The 17,111-nt window shown below is 42.2% G+C and overlaps 1 protein-coding gene across 4 annotated transcripts in view; it reads right to left on the reverse strand.

Annotated features, from left to right (window-relative positions):
- Nucleotides 1-7,040: 7,040 nt before the first annotated feature.
- The window catches only part of RASA1 (RAS p21 protein activator 1), a 51,279-nt gene continuing 41,208 nt past the window's right edge, over nucleotides 7,041-17,111 (reverse strand). For 2 of the 4 annotated variants that reach the window (XM_073678941.1, XM_073678948.1), the window contains exons 23-26: nucleotides 16,441-16,488; nucleotides 9,379-9,456; nucleotides 9,002-9,136; nucleotides 7,041-7,807 (exon numbers count right to left, since the gene is read on the reverse strand). In XM_073678941.1, the coding sequence (XP_073535042.1) occupies nucleotides 7,724-7,807; nucleotides 9,002-9,136; nucleotides 9,379-9,456; nucleotides 16,441-16,488 (345 nt within the window). In that variant the 3' untranslated portion in view covers nucleotides 7,041-7,723. The remainder of the gene's footprint in view (nucleotides 7,808-9,001; nucleotides 9,137-9,378; nucleotides 9,457-16,440; nucleotides 16,489-17,111) is intronic. The other 2 variants (XM_073678955.1, XM_073678965.1) reach the window with 1 other exon arrangement.

The following is a 17,111-nucleotide window of genomic DNA, read 5'->3' on the forward strand; positions in this document are numbered from 1 at the left end:
GTCATAAGGTAAGAACTTTTTTGTTTGTCAGTTAAACTCATTGATGGTGATGTGTGTCAGGGCTCTTTAGATCACTGTATGCAATTGCAGACACCTGTGCTAATTAGTTTGGCAGGTGTGTCCAATGAAAGGCAAGACTACTTAAGAAGGCTGTCCCACATTAGTAAGCAGCCTACATTTTCTGCCAAAATGGGAAAGAAAAAGGATGTGTCGGCTGCTGAGAAGCAACAAATTGTGGAGTGTTTAGGTCAAGGCATGACTACAATCAACATTGCCAAGACACTTCATCGTGATCATCGCACAATCAAGAAGTATGTAGCTGATTCACAGTACACACGTGTGCGTGCTGATAAGGGAAAATTTAGGACTCTTTCCTACAGGTAATTACGTCAGGTTAAAAGAGCAGCGGCAAAAAAGCCTTGTCATAGCAGCAGACAAGTTTTTGAAGCTGCTGGTGCCTCCAACGTCCCCCGAACAACAAGATACAGGGTCCTTCAGAGGTTTGCAGTTGTGCATAAGCCATCCTGTCGACCTCCTCTATCCACTGCACACAAGCAGAAACGGCTCCAGTGGGCCAAACAATACATGAAGACTGACTTCAAAACTGTTTTGTTCACCAATGAGTGCCATGCAACGCTCGATGGTCCAGATGGATGGAGTGGAGGATGGCTGGTTGATGGACAACCCATGCAAACACGGCTACGGCGCCAACATAGAAGAGGTGGAGTAATGTTTTGGGCTGGAATCATGGGGAGAGAGATTTTCGGCCCCTTTAGGATCCCTGAAGGGGTAAAGATGAACTCCATAATGTATGTTGAGTTTCTCAAACAGCACTTCCTGCCATGGTTCAAGAAGAAGAACCGTGCATTCCGCAGCAAGATCATTTTCATGCATGATAATGCACCGTCTCATGCTGCACATAACACATCTGCATCTCTGGCTGATATGGGCATAAAAGGGGACAAACTTATGGTGTGGCCCCCATGCTCCCCTGACCTCAACCCCATTCAGAACCTCTGGAGCATCATCAAAAGGAGTGTCTATGATGGCGGGAGGCAGTTCACATCTAAGCAACAGCTCTGGGAGGGTATTCTGTCCTCATGCAAAACAATTGAAGCAGAAACCATCCAAAACCTGACAAATTCAATGGACGAGAGAGTTCAGAAGCTCCTTTCGAACAAGGGGTCCTATGTGCAAATATAACATCACCTAGAATAAAGTTTTGAGTTGAAAACTGTTTGATTTCAGTTTGTAATAACCTGCTAATGCTTATAATTTCAAAAATGACCATTTTTTTGTTCTTTATTAAAATAAAAAGGTTGAAAACTCTGCTGTGCATAATAATTTGGAACATGCATTTTAAGTGCAGTGTGAGTGTTTTATTTTTTTAAAAATATACTGTTATCATAGGCAGTTTGTACAAAAACCTTTAAATTGTACTCTAATAGTTATTTGACTGGAAAATTACAATGACTGCAATTCATATAGGTAATTTGGGAAAATCTAAGAAAATATTATTTGCATAATAATTTGGAACACAGTGTAGAAGGTGCAAGGTGAAGACTGAATCGCAACCTTACATAATGCTTGATGGGGACATCCGCTTTCTTATTGTTCTGCCATGGATTCCCCAGATTAGCACAGAAAGTAGGGTGCATAATTTCCTGACTTTTATGGAAACTGGAAGCCATCTTTGGAAGATGAAGTAGCTCCGGAACCGACCCATCTTCTAGGATCTGTATAAACAAAGGATTAACTCAAAAAGCTTGAATGTCACTAACTTACCATGCTGAAGTCAGAGCCATTGGGATAATAGTCTTTAATGTGAAGACCCTGAATCCATGGGTTCAAGCGAAGGCTTGTTACAGCCGTAAGCACTGAATTCACATCCCAGGGTGCCATCTTTGGACTGAAAATGGGCCTAGATCCAAAGCTCACTTTCACATTCCTTGCTTATTCAATGCAGGTTGGACACTGTTCCAGTAGCCTACGGATAAAAAGGTCCACTTGCAATTCTCTTCCTCTTTATATGAGGTGCTGTTAAAGATAAACGGTGAGACTTCGCCATCTGAACTGATTAGACATAAGTGTCATTAGGGATCTTGGCAGAGTTCCTCCATAATGGCTTATGCAAGATAAAGCTACTCTGTTGTATGACAAGACCTTTACATGGTGACCATGTATAGATGAATGTAGCTCTCTTATATACTGCCTAAAGCTTCTTTAGGTTAGAGGAAGCCGGTCTTTAGAGGCAGTCCCCGGGTGTGTACCCGTAACCATGCTACCACTGGAATGTAGGAGATTAGAGTTATTAACAGCAATATTGCCTTGTTCAGAGTTGTGGCCAGACTGCTTATTAATTTTGACATATAGCAGGACTCCTTATTCCACCTTGGGAGACAACTCTTACTCACTGCCCAGTGAGTTCTGCAGCACTCGATGGATCTGCCCATAATCCCGAAATAGTTGAAGTAAACTATTGTCAATGCCTCTTCCTTCGATATGAGAGTTGTCCTAACTACTATAATTCTCCATAAAGCCTTAAGGCTCATTAACATCTGAATGGAAGAAGACAAACTGAAAGCCTAAATCCTCATTTTATGCCAAGAACTATTCTCAGGAAATTTGATGTTTCATATGAATTGGAACCAGATTGTATACCTCCTTAAACGCCTATACTACTATATCGCAATCTGGAACTGCGTATTTACTAGGTCGTCTTCTAGAGTCCATTTCCAATGATCTAACTCAGGAATCTCTACAGCCCCTTTGGGTTGTAGCAAACCCAGATAGGACTGGGTTAAATAATATCTTTACAGGTCTTGATTAGGGCCCCTGGAGAGCTAAGCACTAGAGCAGGCTAGGCATTCACCTTAGACTGCTGGAGAGCAGAGCAGATGGTATGTGCCTTGGAGCTAATCAGAGACACAGGCCAGACTCCACAAGTATCAGTGGTTACCCTTGATAAATATTGTTTTGTTTGATCAAGCTGGGTTAGCTGATTTGTATAGGAGTAGTCAGGGTCTGTCCTATTTAGTTGTCAGAGCTTGGACAACACCAGAAATATTAATGTTTACGACTTCTATGCAACCTGTGAAAAGCAATAAAACTGCGCTCGACTGGACCAAACCCACAATAGCGGTATGAGCACTACATGATGCCTCCTACCTTTAAGAGTGAAACCCCACAAGGTTTATTATTAACCTGCAAAACTAAGGAAGCGCTCTTATTGTCACCTGCCTCCAATCGGCATTCCACCGAGCACCAGCCAGGAATACTGCTACCCTCTGTCTCAAAATAGAGGCTAGGATATTTTCCCCCTGAATTCGGTAAGCTTGCCATGCACAGTTTACAGTCGCTGAACTTGGTTTTGTCAGACAAAGTTAGTTGTGGAACCAGTACCTTTACAAACAGGGACTATGAGGCACAGACACCCTATAAAAGCACTACAAGGCACAGGGGCACCCTGAAGCACTGAGAGACACTGAGGCCCCATTAGGTGCTAAAGGGACTGTGAATCGCTATCAGGTACTAACAGGCGCTATACGGAACTATGAATGCACCATAAGGCACTATGATATGCTATGAGTCACTATGATATGTTATGCTATGAAGAGCCATAAGGCGCTATAAAGTGCTATGATGCACTATGCCATGAGGCACTATAAAGCACCATGCTATGATGTGCCAGGAGGCACCATGCTATCATGTGCCAGGAGGCACCATGCTATCATGTGCCAGGAGGCACCATGCTATGATGTGCCAGGAGGCACCATGCTATGATGTACCAAGATGTGCTATGAAGCGCTATGCTATGACGCACTATGATGTGCCATGAGGCGCTGTGAGGCACTATGATGTGCTATAAAGCGCTATGCTATGAGGCACTATGCTATGATGTGCCATGAGGCACTATGATGTGCTATGAAGCGCTATGCTATGAGGCACTATGCTATGATGTGCCATGAGGCGCTATGAGGCACTATGATGTGCTATGAAGTGCTATGCTATGACGCACTATGATGTGCCATGAGGCGCTACGATGTGCTATAAGGCACTATGCTATGATGTGCCATGAGGCACTATGATGTGCTATGAAGCGCTATGCTGAGGCACTAAGATGTGCTATGAGGCATTAAGATGTGGCATGAGGCACTATGATGTGATATAAAGAGCTATGATGTGCTCTTTGTGAAGCACAAAGAGGCTTTATAAGGCACTGTGAGGCACTGCGCTTAGATTTTTATTTAAAAGAGTAATCATCTGAATGAAGGATAAACCTTTCCTTTGGGTGGTAAATCTCAATTGTCAGACTAGCCCCACCCAAAGGAGCCAACTGATGAGACGCAGCTGGACAGCAGACCTTCACAGAGACCATGTGCTGTATTAACACCATGTGCCGTCCTATGTATCGAGTAAACAGACTGGAGGACAACAGTAAAACCCTCAGTGTTAGTTTAACATTTACTGAGCAGATTGGACTTCAGAATTTACCACAAAAATGAGCCTCAACCATGAGGCTCTGTGCAGCCCAGACATGTGGCTAACTTTAGCCTAGAGGTCTAAGGTCCAGCTTCCGTCCTGAAGCCAAATTTTAAGCACGATGCCCTTGGCCTAGACGGGGTCTTACAGAGCGCACACACCTATTTTTGAGTTTTGCGCTAACATCCTTCAGCCTTTCCTAGTAACCATAACAAGGAATGGGCTCCATAAACAAGGTAAATATTCACAAAGAACACTCACCACCAGCTGTATGGATTCGGTGGCTGGAACGAGTCACAGGCCTGTTCCTCTCCATCCGTCCATGCCTGAGCAATACTGGGGTTGTCAATCCCAGGCAGGGGCGCCTCCAATAGTGCGCCCATCAAAGCTGGAGCTGCTGCCCCCAGACAGGGGTGCAGCTCAACAGGTGCTCCCATTGATGTGCAGAGCTGGAGCTGCCGACCCCAGACCGGGGCGCAGGTCCACAGCAGCTTCTCCACTGATGCACGGAGCTGGAGCTGCCGACCCCAGACAGGGGCGCAGGTCCACAGCAGCTTCTCCACTGATGCACGGAGCTGGAGCTGCCGAACCCAGACAGGGGTGGAGGTTCACAGCTGCTCTCTCACTGACGTGCAGAGCTGGATCTGCCGACCCCAGATAGGGGCGCAGTTCCACAGCAGCTTCTCCACTGATGCACGGAGCTGGAGCCGCAGACCCCAGGCAGGGTGCCGCTCAATCATATCCGGATCTTCAACAGGTAAAAGCCTGTCTAAGGTTCTCCCATTGGGAATAGTCTTCTCTTCTTTCTTCTGCCGCCATATTAACAAGGTTCCCCCTCAAGGACAGGAAACCAACTGAGGTGGTGGAGAGGCGCCGCCCTTTTATTCTGTAGGTTTCCTGTCCTGGAAGGGCGGATCCCCTCTCTCGTTGTAGGTGCTGTCATGGGTGATAGGATAATAGGTGTTTCAACAAGACAACGACTCTAAATACACCAGTAAACAAGCAAAATCTTGGTTCCAGTCCAACAAAATTGAGGTTATGGAGTGGCCAGCCTAATCCCCAGACCTTAATCCGATAGAACACTTGTGGGGTGACATAAAAAATGCTGTTTCTGAGGCAAAGCCAACAAATGCCAAAAAATTGTGGTATGTAGTCAAAGCATCCTGGGCTGGAATAACACTGGACAGGTGCCAGAAGTTGGTTGACTCTATGCAACATAGAGGTGATGCAGTTCTAAAAAACTGTGGGTATACAACTAGGTTAGTGATTCACAGGAATGCTAAATAAAAAAAAAAGTACATATTGTGAGTTTGTAAAGACAAATGCAGACACTGATTTTTTTGTACAGCCCAATGTAAATTTTTTGTTATTTTCTATAAAGTAGTTAAAAATTATATACATTTCTCTTCACGTTTTGAGTTAGAAAACAGTGTGCAATGTTCCCAATGCATGGAAATAAAAACTAGTATAAAGATTTTGTGCTTAACTCATGTTTTTGAACACGACTATAATTGTCCTGAACTGTGGATAAGAACTTGCAGCTTTTAGCACAACCAGAAGATTCTATGTCCCGTTGAATGTCTGGATAGTTAAAATCCCCCATAATGAGGACCCTATTATTTGCTGCCTTTTTAATTTGTTGCAGCATTTAATCCTCCACCTGTTCAACTATATTAGGAGGTTTGTAACAAACTCCAATTAGAAGCTATCCATTATTGCCATCCCCATCTACATTTATCCACACTGACTCAACATAGTAGCAGCTCCCCTCAAATGCACTCTGCATAGCACAAAAAAATAGCTTTTATTATACTCTCCTACGGCACAGTCTGCTCTGATGGGCGTCTCTGGTCTTGCGATCGCCGGACTTCTTTTTGCTTCATGTGGATGACGAGTCCTACGTTATCCACAGTATCTTCCATTGCACTCCTGCGCATGTGTATTTCTCTGCCCTGGTGAGGGCGGAGCAAAGTAGTGTGATGCGCATGCGCGGGGGGGAATGGCCAAAGAGCACAGACATACAATACTGTGCTTTGGCAGGGCAGAGAGAGGTAAGCCTGCGCAGGAGTGCAATGTCGGACATTGTGTGGATGGACATTGGACGCACCATCCACACAAAGCAAGAAGGACGACGGCAATCGCAAGAAAAGAGGAGGTACCGGATCAAGATCAGAGACGCCCGTCAGACCGGACTGTGTCATAGGCGAGTATAATAAAGGTTATTTTTTGTGTTATACAGAGCACATTGGGGACATAAATACAGCATATGAGAATGCTGTATATAAAAAGAGGGTACAAGTGCTGGCCCTTATATGGGGAAAACCTGGTGACCGGTTCCTTTTAAGACCAACCAGGAAATATTGTCAGGCTGCATAAACCATACTGCCCTTGTAGGCATAACAGTTTTCAGTTTCAATAGTGACATTTAAATAATTGACACAAGTTATTATTTTCCCAAAAGTATCCAATTACCATTTTTACATATTTGTCTGTTTATGAGGAATGGAAGGTTTGTTTTTTTACAGAAATAGAAAGCTGAACCAGGACATACTTTACAAAAAAAAATGGTTTAATGCATGCACATCAGATACAACAATCAATAAATTTAAGGAAATCAATTATTTACTGGTGTAAACATTTTACAAAAGCTTTTCATTATACATGGTTTTGATGGAAAACATCTACCATAAATCAGTGACACATAAAACATCTTTCAAAAACGTATTATCCCAGAAAGACAGAACGCAAATAAAAATAATAGCACTTGTTCCATTGTCAGTTTTGGAAGTCTGAATTATATACGTTATCAGGTTGGTTTAACAGTCGCGAGGAAAAAAAAAACAACAAAACAGAAACCAGTTAAAAATACCAGTATAAAAATAGCTTGTAATCCAGTTATAAATGACTGTCAGGAAGCAGAATGTGTCTACCGCCAGCCACCGCGTTTTGGGATTGTATACTTTGGCATAATGCGTTAAACTGGGGTCTTCTTGGCTTCAGTAGACAAAGGCTCAGACTTGTAGAAGTCAGTTCAAAGTGTGAAACGTGCAGTTTCTCTGGACCGGCTTTCCAGAGATTGATACCCCCAATGTGCTGGCACAGGTCTGTCAGCAGAACTTTACTTTGCTGCATAGTCCCACACATCACATGTGCCATTTTATTTTTTTGGAAAGCGCAAAAAAGGAAGTGATATTGTGACGTAATTTCCAGGTGTTGCATGCAGAGAAGGCTGAGGTTGGTGCTACCTGCTGTTGTTCGTTACCGAATACTGAATTTGTTTCTGTTGAAGTAGTTCTGTGATTGCCAAAAGCTTTTTGAGGACATGCTGATGAAAAAGAATGGAAAATGTTATTTAATGTGCATTAACACTACTCATGCAAATTGTCTCTTCAGAGAGGAAGAGGACTAGGTCAATATCGACCCTTTAACGAGCCTTGTCACATGACTTAAAGCCAATACGAGAATATGAATTTGCAGGCAGTGTGTTTCGGGGTACTGACACTCGTCAGTGCAAAGTGTGAGATCTGGTTTGTCAGGGTGAGAGGCGCCTGACCGTGATCCAAGGGGTAATGTTTCTCCTTGTGGAGAGTAACAAGTCAAACGTGGTGTGCCAGGGTGAGGAGACTTAAGCCTTGCATTGCTCCTCTGGGAAATTAAATATGCAAACTATCTCTTCAGAGAAGAAGAGGACTAGAACGCTAGTGCCACCTATTGGTCAGAAGCCTCTCACCCAGCCAAACCAGATCTCACACTTTGTGTTTTGGGGTACTGCGACTCAAATTGAGATTCTGGTTTGGCTTTTACCCTAAGTCATGAGGCAAGGCTCGTTAAAGGTTCGATACTGACTTTTAGGATTACTACTTCCAATAGGTGGCACTAGAGTTCTAGTCCTCTTCCTCTCTGAAGAGACAATTTTCATATTTAAATTTCCCAGAGGAGCATTGCAAGGCTTAAAAGTCTCCTCACCTTGGCATGCCAGGCTTGGCTTGTCACTCTCCACAAGGAGAAATGTTAACACTACACTACATAGCGCACTATGTTGGTCTCTGTTGTCTTTTGTCCTGGAAAAGCGCTAGCTCCTAAAGTTCTTAAAAACTGACTTTCTCCAATCAGTAATAAAGTAAGACCAGATTCCCACGGCTGACGCAAATATTTGGTCACATCTGCCAACTGCAGGCATGAGTAGCCCTGTCTTGCTCATTAGCAGCCATGTGTAAGAGCTTCCTTCTCTTAAAAGGATTATTCTGAGGTCTAGGGTCCTATGAATGGATTGGATGACATCTAGTAATTATCTCTTTTACTATGCCCAATTACAGTAAAATCAGGTCAGCACAGTTAGAAGCAGCATTAAACCATAGTTGTGGCAACTCATTCCAAGATTGTGCAGGCCCCTTTTTAGCAAGTTGAATGGTGACGCCTAAATCTTAATTTATTCACACAGAGGAGTAAGACAGTAGGACACGGATTGGAGACCGTCATACTGGAGGGCGCTGAGTTTTGCATAAGTTTGAATCATTACCTGCTGTGCACCTCGCTCATTACTAATGGTCCGGAGTTCATCGGAATGTGCCACACACATCTCATGTAAAGCTGCCAAATTGCGGGAAAGGTCAGTCCTCGAGTGCTCAGTAGTATCCGGTAGCTCTGGTACGTTCTGGAATAGTCAAAATGTATAAATTACAGACCATTAATTACATCACATTAGGTTTTTTATTTTTAGTCTATTCCAACAAATTAATTTTGATCATTAACACTGTATGGTCACAGACAAGTTTGGGGTTACTTTCCACCTCATATCAATTGTACGTAAGCGATTTCTAATCCGATTATTAGTAGCAGCAGTCTAGATAGGAGCACATGAAACAAAGTACCAATGCGCCCAAATTTAGAACTCACCCCAAGTTCATCTAAGAACATAATCATTCGGTGTTTATTACTTTTTATGAATGGATTCACACCTTCCATGTAGGGTTCCTAAAAAGATAAATAAGGACATAAAACCAGTAAGTGCAGCTCGGCAAAAAAAAGTCATATTTTACTCTACTGCATGAGTAATGAAGAGTGCAATCAACGAAAATGCAACTCCAGTAGTGCCAACTCCGGCTCTCAGCAACATGTCATGATATACAGCACACCCCAGAAATACAGACATCTGACGACTTCTCCCATTTCATTATAGAAGCACCAACAAGACAACTGTAAAGGATGCAGAAATGGTAAGAGTGTAACGTGCGGCGAGAGCGTCCGATTACTGGACATTAATGTGCACTCACAAGGCAATTGCATCAGCACTACACAAATGTACAACATGGCAACAAGCCACATACAGGCTCTGCTAGTCTCAGCTGCTGTAGTTTAGATGGTGTGGTTGTGTGCTTATAAGCCTCATGGTCAAATATAGAACTTCATGTCCCCAAGGTGGGTCTTTCACCCCTGAAACATCCCATAAACTACAGTTATTAGCGATTAGTGTAAAGGACTCTGATTCCCCGCGATGCATGAACGAGTTCTGGAGCCTTCGGCAATGTGTGCGCGCTCTGGAGTCCTCTCCATGCACCACAGATCCTCTCCGGGCACACAGTGGAGGGAACAAGTGTTACAATACTGGGATTGCTGTAGTTTGAGGTGTTTCCCGAGGTGACAGTCTATATAGTGCTCTCAGGTCTACGAATGCAGTCAAACGTGATCAATGTTTTGAGGGGAGATTTTCTTGAAGGCATCGCCACATGTAAATGCAGTGGTCCCTACTAGTTCTCAAAGGACAAGAGCATTCCTGGACTATAGAGATGGATACATCATTCATCTTTGTGTTCCTATTGTGTCTGTGATCTGACTATTGTAAATTAAAGCAAACATCCAGGCAGCTGAGCATAATGCCCAAAATCAAACCTCTCACTAGTGATTTCTTGAGGCACATTCTGCAATATCCTTAGGGGTATTGCTGCAAAACTCATGCCAGTCATGTCCACAGGAGCCAAGCTTGACTGTAGTCGGTGTGGCATGTTTTACAGTTTATCTGGCACAATTTTGTCCATGGGACGGGGTCTAATAGTGCAAACAGTGATTTTACCCTCCACACAAGAACATTGCTCTTTTGCTGCACGTGCGTAATCACGACAGTCTAGGATTTATGCCCATGTCATGATTTGAACACTGTTGTAGTAACTATAAAATGCAGCAAGAAGACCAATGTACATTTCTAAGCCTACATACACTCAGGCAAATTTTTTTCTATTAATTGGTCACATGAAGAAAAAAAAAAAAAAAGACCCAAAATGTAGGTAATCCATGTGCTCCATCAGAATTTGTTCTATTGAAGTCCTTAGATTATATTCCCCAAGCAGCTTTCATTAGTGTATAGCCTTATTCTGACATGGATAATATTTTTTTTTTTGTCAATCTACACATCTAATGATGATAAAGCTCTGACATAACCTGCACCCGTGGGACTTTATATGGATAGATACGTGCCATTCCAGATCAGGAGCATAAATTTACCACATGGACTCAAATCAAAATATCTCATCAGTGATTGAAAGAAATTACATGAATCTGCGCTCAACTTGTGTCATAGCAAAGGGTCTACGAGACACTTCAATTATGGTCGTATTTTCTGCTCTATTAGGCCATTTTTATTTTTGAGAATTAATTTTATTATTAAAACTACAGTGTTCTCGTTTAATCCAAACTATCATGAACATTTATGTAAAAAAGTGAGTTTTTGTCTTTGAGAATATCTATGTGTGCAGAATTATTATGGCACTAACCCTTACATTTTCACATCTCCGTTTATTTTCATCTGTTACAATGAGAATAAGAACCAAACTACTCAAAATGTACAAAAATACATTTGACATTTTAAAAATAATATCAGTGTCCAATATAGCCGCCCTCCATTTCAGTAACAGTCATAAGCCTTGGAGTCTGTCAGTTTCTTAATCAGATAACGATCAACTTTTTGGGCAGCACCAAGCACAGCCCCGCAGATACTGTTCAGAGAGGTGACCGTTTTCCTTCACAGTAAATCGCCTGTTTAACCTTTTCCCAACCGGGTGATTTTCCATTTTTAGGCTTTGTTTGTTACTCCCCTTATTCCAAGAACCAAATACTTAATGTTTCCGTAGACATAGCCATATGAGGGCCTTTTTTTTTTTCCATGTTCCTCCTTCACTGTAAAGCTCCCATTTAAGAAGGGCCCACAAGTTCTCAATGGGGTAGAGGTCAGGTGAGGAAGGGGCCATGTTATTAGTCTCATCTCTAAGGCCTTTACCTGGCAGCCAAGCAGTGGAGACTGATGCATGTGAAGGAGCATGGTCCTGCATAAAAATCAGATGCAGACTTTTTCCTGTACCACTGCTTGAAGAAAGTGTCTTCTAAAAACTAGCAGCAGGTTTGAGAGTCGATTTTGAATTAACCCCTTAATGACCATGTTTTTTTTCCCCATTTTTCCGTTTTCATTTTTTGCTCCCCTTCTTCCCAGAGCCATAACTTTCTTATTTTTCCGACAATATGGCCATGTGAGGGCTTGTTTTTTGAGAGATAAGTTGTACTTTTGAACACCACCACTGATTTTACCATATAGTGTACTGGTAAATGGAAAAAAATTCCAAGTGTGGTGAAATGGTAAAAAAAAAAACTATTGTGGAATTGCACCTTTTTTCTTTACAATGCCCACTAAATGCTACAACTGACCAGCCATTATTATTCTCCAGGTCATTATGAGTTTGTAGACACCAAACATGTATAAGTTCTTTTTTTTATGTAAGTGGTGTAAAAAAGAATCCAAAGTTGGTAGGGAAAAAAAAAAAGGTGCCATTTTCCGAGACCCGTATCGTCTCCATTTTTTGGGGCCGGGAGACGGCTTATTCTTTGTGCGCCGAACTGATGTTTTTATTGATACCATTTTGGGGTAGATACGTTGTTTTGATCGCCCATTATTGCGGCAACCAAAAAAAACTTAATTCTGGTGTTTTGATTTTTTTTTCTCGTTAAGCCGTTTACCAATCGGATTAATTCTTTTTATATATTGATAGATTATGCGATTCTGAACGCGACGATACCAAACGTGTATTTAATGTATTTTTTTTTTAATTGTTTTATTTTGAATGTTGCGAAAGAGGGGTGATGTGAACTTCGTTTTTAAAAATATTTAATTAAAAAAAAAATAATTATAATATATATACACACACACAAATATACATATACATATACATACATATATATATATATATATATATATATATATATATATATATATATATATATATATATATATATATACACACATACACACAAATATACATATATACATATACATATATACATATACATATATACATATACATATATACATATATATACATATACATATATACATATATATACATACATACATATACACACCCCCCATAATTCAGCCCTGATTTGTGTAACAAAAATGCTCATCTGCTATGAGCGCCGACCACGGGGTGGCGTTCATAGCAGTTCGGCAATGACAACCACAGGGGTCGATCCTGTGACAGGGACGCTGATGGGCGGAGCGAATGACGCGCATCCATTTTGCGCGAGTTAAATGCCACTGTCAGATTGACAGCGGCATTTAAACTAGTTACCAGCCGCGGGTGGATCAGATCAGCTGTCATGTGCCGGAAAAAGTGCGGGCTCAGGGCCGGAGCCTGCACCAAAGAGGGGGAGGCGACCTAGGACGTATAATCACGTCATAGGTAGTTTAGGAGTTAAATCAATCTTCAACCTGAAAAGAGCCATCTAGTTCATCTTTAATAATAACAGCCCATAGCAGTACTCCACCTCCACCTTGCTGGCAACGAAGTTAAAATGCTCATTACTGATCCACCCCCGGGCCTATCCATATTGTCTGTCAAGAGTCACTCATCTCATCAGTCCATAAGACCTTTGAAAAATCTGTCTTCAGATATTTATTGGGCAAGTCATGACGTTTCCACTTCTGTGTCTTGTTCAGTGGTGGTCGGGTTTCAGCCTCCCTCATCTTGGCCATGTCTCTGAGCACTGAACACCTTGTACTTCTGGGCCTCCAGGGAAGTTGCAGTTCTGGAATATGACAGCACTGGAAGATAATGGGCTCATGGTCGCTTCATGTTTGATTTTTCTCAAATCTTTGTCAGTTAAAGGGAATCTGTCACCAAGTTCTAGCTTTGTAATATGAGAGCAGTGTATTGTAGGTGCAGAGAGCCCGATTCCTTCCAGAGATGGTACACTTGCTCAGCAGTTTGCCGTAGTTTCAACACAATTATTGTTTTATCGACAGGAGACTACACTGCGTGCAGAATTATTAGGCAAATGCGTATTTTGATCACTTTGATACTTTTTATACATGTTGTCCTACTCCAAGCTGCATAGGCTTGAGAGCCAACTACCAATTAAGTAAATCTGGTGATGTGCATCTCTGTAATGAGGAGGGGTGTTGACTAATGACATCAACACCCTATATAAGGTGTGCTTAATTATTAGGCAACTTCCTTTCCTTTGGCAAAATGGGTCAGAAGAGAGATTTGACGGGCTCTGAAAAGTCCAAAATTGTGAGATGTCTTGCAGAGGGATGCAGCAGTCTTGAAATTTCCAAACTTTTGAAGCGTGATCACCGAACAATCAAGCGTTTCATGGCAAATAGCCAACAGGGTCGCAAGAAGCGTGTTGGCCAAAAAAGGCGCAAAATAACTGCCCATGAATTGAGGAAAATCAAGCGTGAAGCTGCCAAGATGCCATTCGCCACCAGTTTTGCCTATTTCAGAGCTGCAACGTTACTGAAGTATCAAAAAGCACAAGGTGTGCGATACTCAGGGACATGGCCAAGGTAAGGAAGGCTGAGAAACGACCACCTTTGAACAAGAAACATAAGATAAAACATCAAGAATGGGCCAAGAAATATCTTAAGACTGATTTTTCAAAGGTTTTATGGACTGATGAAATGAGAGTGACTCTTGATGGGCCAGATGGATGGGCCAGAGACTGGGTCAGTAAAGGGCAGAGATCTCCACTCCGACTCAGACGCCAGCAAGGTGGAGGTGGGGTACTGGTATGGGCTGGTATCATCAAAGATGAACTTGTGGGATCTTTTCGGGTTGAGGAAGGAGTGAAGCTCAACTCCCAGACCTACTGCCAGTTTCTGGAAGACAACTTCTTCAAGCAGTGGTACAGGAAGAAGTCTGTATCGTTCAATAAAAACATGATTTTCATGCAGGACAATGCTCCATCACATGCATCCAACTACTCCACAGCGTGGCTGGCCAGTAAAGGTCTAAAAGAAGATAAAATAATGACATGGTCCCCTTGTTCACCTGATCTGAACCCCATAGAGAACCTGTGGTCCATCATAAACTGTGAGATCTACAGGGAGGGAAAACAGTACACCTCTCGGAACAGTGTCTGGGAGGCTGTGGTGGCTGCTGCACGCAATGTTGATCGAAAACAGATCAAGCAACTGACAGAATCTATGGATGGAAGGCTGTTGAGTGTCATCATATAGAAAGGTGGCTAGATTGATCACTAATTTTTTGGGTTTTTGTTTTTGCATGTCAGAAATGTTTATTTCTAAATTTTGTGCACTGATATTGGTTTACCTGGTGAAAATAAACAAGTGAGATGGGATTATATTTGTTTTTTATTAAGTTGCCTAATAATTCGGGACAGTAATAGTTACCTGCACAACAGATATCCTCCTAAGATAGCAAAATCTAAAGAAAACCCACTCCAACTTCCAAAAATATTAAGCTTGGATATTTATGAGTCTTTTGGGTTGATTGAGAAGATAGTTGTTGATCAATAATAAAAATAATCCTCTAAAATACAACTTGCCTAATAATTCTGCACACAGTGTATTGCTGCTGGACCTTACTTTTACTTTTCAATAAAATAATAATGGCTAATAATTCTGCACACCATGATAAAGGGTGTTGTATCCTTAGGCCTCACCCTCCTCATCCCCTGATCTGCTTCATCCAATAAGCATTCAAGATTATACAGCGTGGCGTTGCAAAATCTGCATAAAATTGATAATATGCTGAAAGTAATCACTTGCCTAATAATTGCACGCAGTGTATACCTCTGATGCAGTTACTTTGGGTCACAAGACCCATGATCTGGCCGTGTCTTGCACTTATAAATGGCACCAGGAGAGGGTGGTGCTATACAGCCAAAATCATTAACCCTCGGGAGGGGTGCCATTACACACTTTCAGCAGAGACATGGTAGCCACAATTGCCTGTAATTTCCACATTAAACCATGGCAAGTAAAGCAGCAAACGGTAAGTAATGAAGCAGCACAGAAACTAACGGTAATCCGTGGCTGGTCCACACACGTGTGATATTACGCTAAATGTGATTGTATGTGCGGATTAAGAAAAGAAATGAATACTTTTCGTTTTAGAATAAGGCTATACATGCAAGAAAAATGAAAGACAAAGGGCTATTTCCCATGGTTGTGGATCCCATGTGCACACATTTACTCCCACAACTAAAGCATCACCTATTCTAAGGAGAAGTGCCAAAAGTCCTTCAACTTCAGAAATAGAGCTCATCCCAGACATCAGGCTCCCAGGTTGGCGCACAGGGAGTGCTGTAATGTGGTTAGTGGCGGGTATGCCATGTGTGGCTGCTGAGTAGTGATATGAGCAGTGTCCTGCATGTTATCCCAGGCACTGGGCAGTAAAGCGATGAGGATACACACTCAACCCTCTCTCACAGTAAGATGAAGCACATTATAGTTTGAGCAGTTCCAATTAAGTAAGGCATCGAGGTTAAATAGACATCCAATCTAAAAAATAACAATTAGGAAAATGTATTCTGTGGCTACAGTACAGTGAGAGTGGCGGAATCAGATGAGTGATGGTCTACACTTACAATGGGATGGAGGACATGCAATGACAAGTGCAGAAGCAGATCCAGTTACAAGAGTAAAGTAAAGAAAGCTTGTTGTCTTACAGCTCCGGAGTTAATAACGCAGCTTTGTGGCACAGCAGCATCATGTCCCTCCCGTGCCAACCAGAACAAAAGGAAGTGTTATTAGATTGTGCTCTGTACTTCGTGCATGTATAGGAGAATGCAGCAGGGTTATTGGTACACAGGGTAAGCCAGTAGATTAACTGAAATGAATGGTCTCAGGATGACGGCTACTGTGTGACATTACTGGACAGCTCACATTTCTGGCTACTTCAGATTTATAACGTTAATACCACAATATATAGCTTATAGAGGAGATACATTGATACAAGCAATATTAAAGGGGTTGTCTGATGAAAACAAGTTATCACCCATCCATTGATCAGTTTGCTTGATCATGGGGAGTCTGACACCGATCGGCTGAATGGATAACTTTCATCCCTGTCAGAACTGATTGGGGGTGCGCATGTATCCCCTTTACAAAATGATGCTGCAGGTCGGACGCCTGACAACCACTTCATTCATTACCTGTGCTCAGATTTTTACGGCCGCATTATAGGGAATGAATGGAATGGTTGTTAGGCGTCTGACCTGTAGCACCATTTTGTAAAGGGGATACAAATTCCCCGTTCTGCAGAGCGGTGCTGGTGCCAGCGGGGGGACACCCATGGATCAGCAGATTATAAACTATCCTGTGGCTAAGTGATAAAGGG

This window comes from Phyllobates terribilis, unplaced genomic scaffold, assembly GCF_046119375.1.
Source record: "Phyllobates terribilis strain yellow unplaced genomic scaffold, ASM4611937v1 Scaffold_1__5_contigs__length_1240528914, whole genome shotgun sequence".
NCBI lineage: Eukaryota > Metazoa > Chordata > Amphibia > Anura > Dendrobatidae > Phyllobates > Phyllobates terribilis.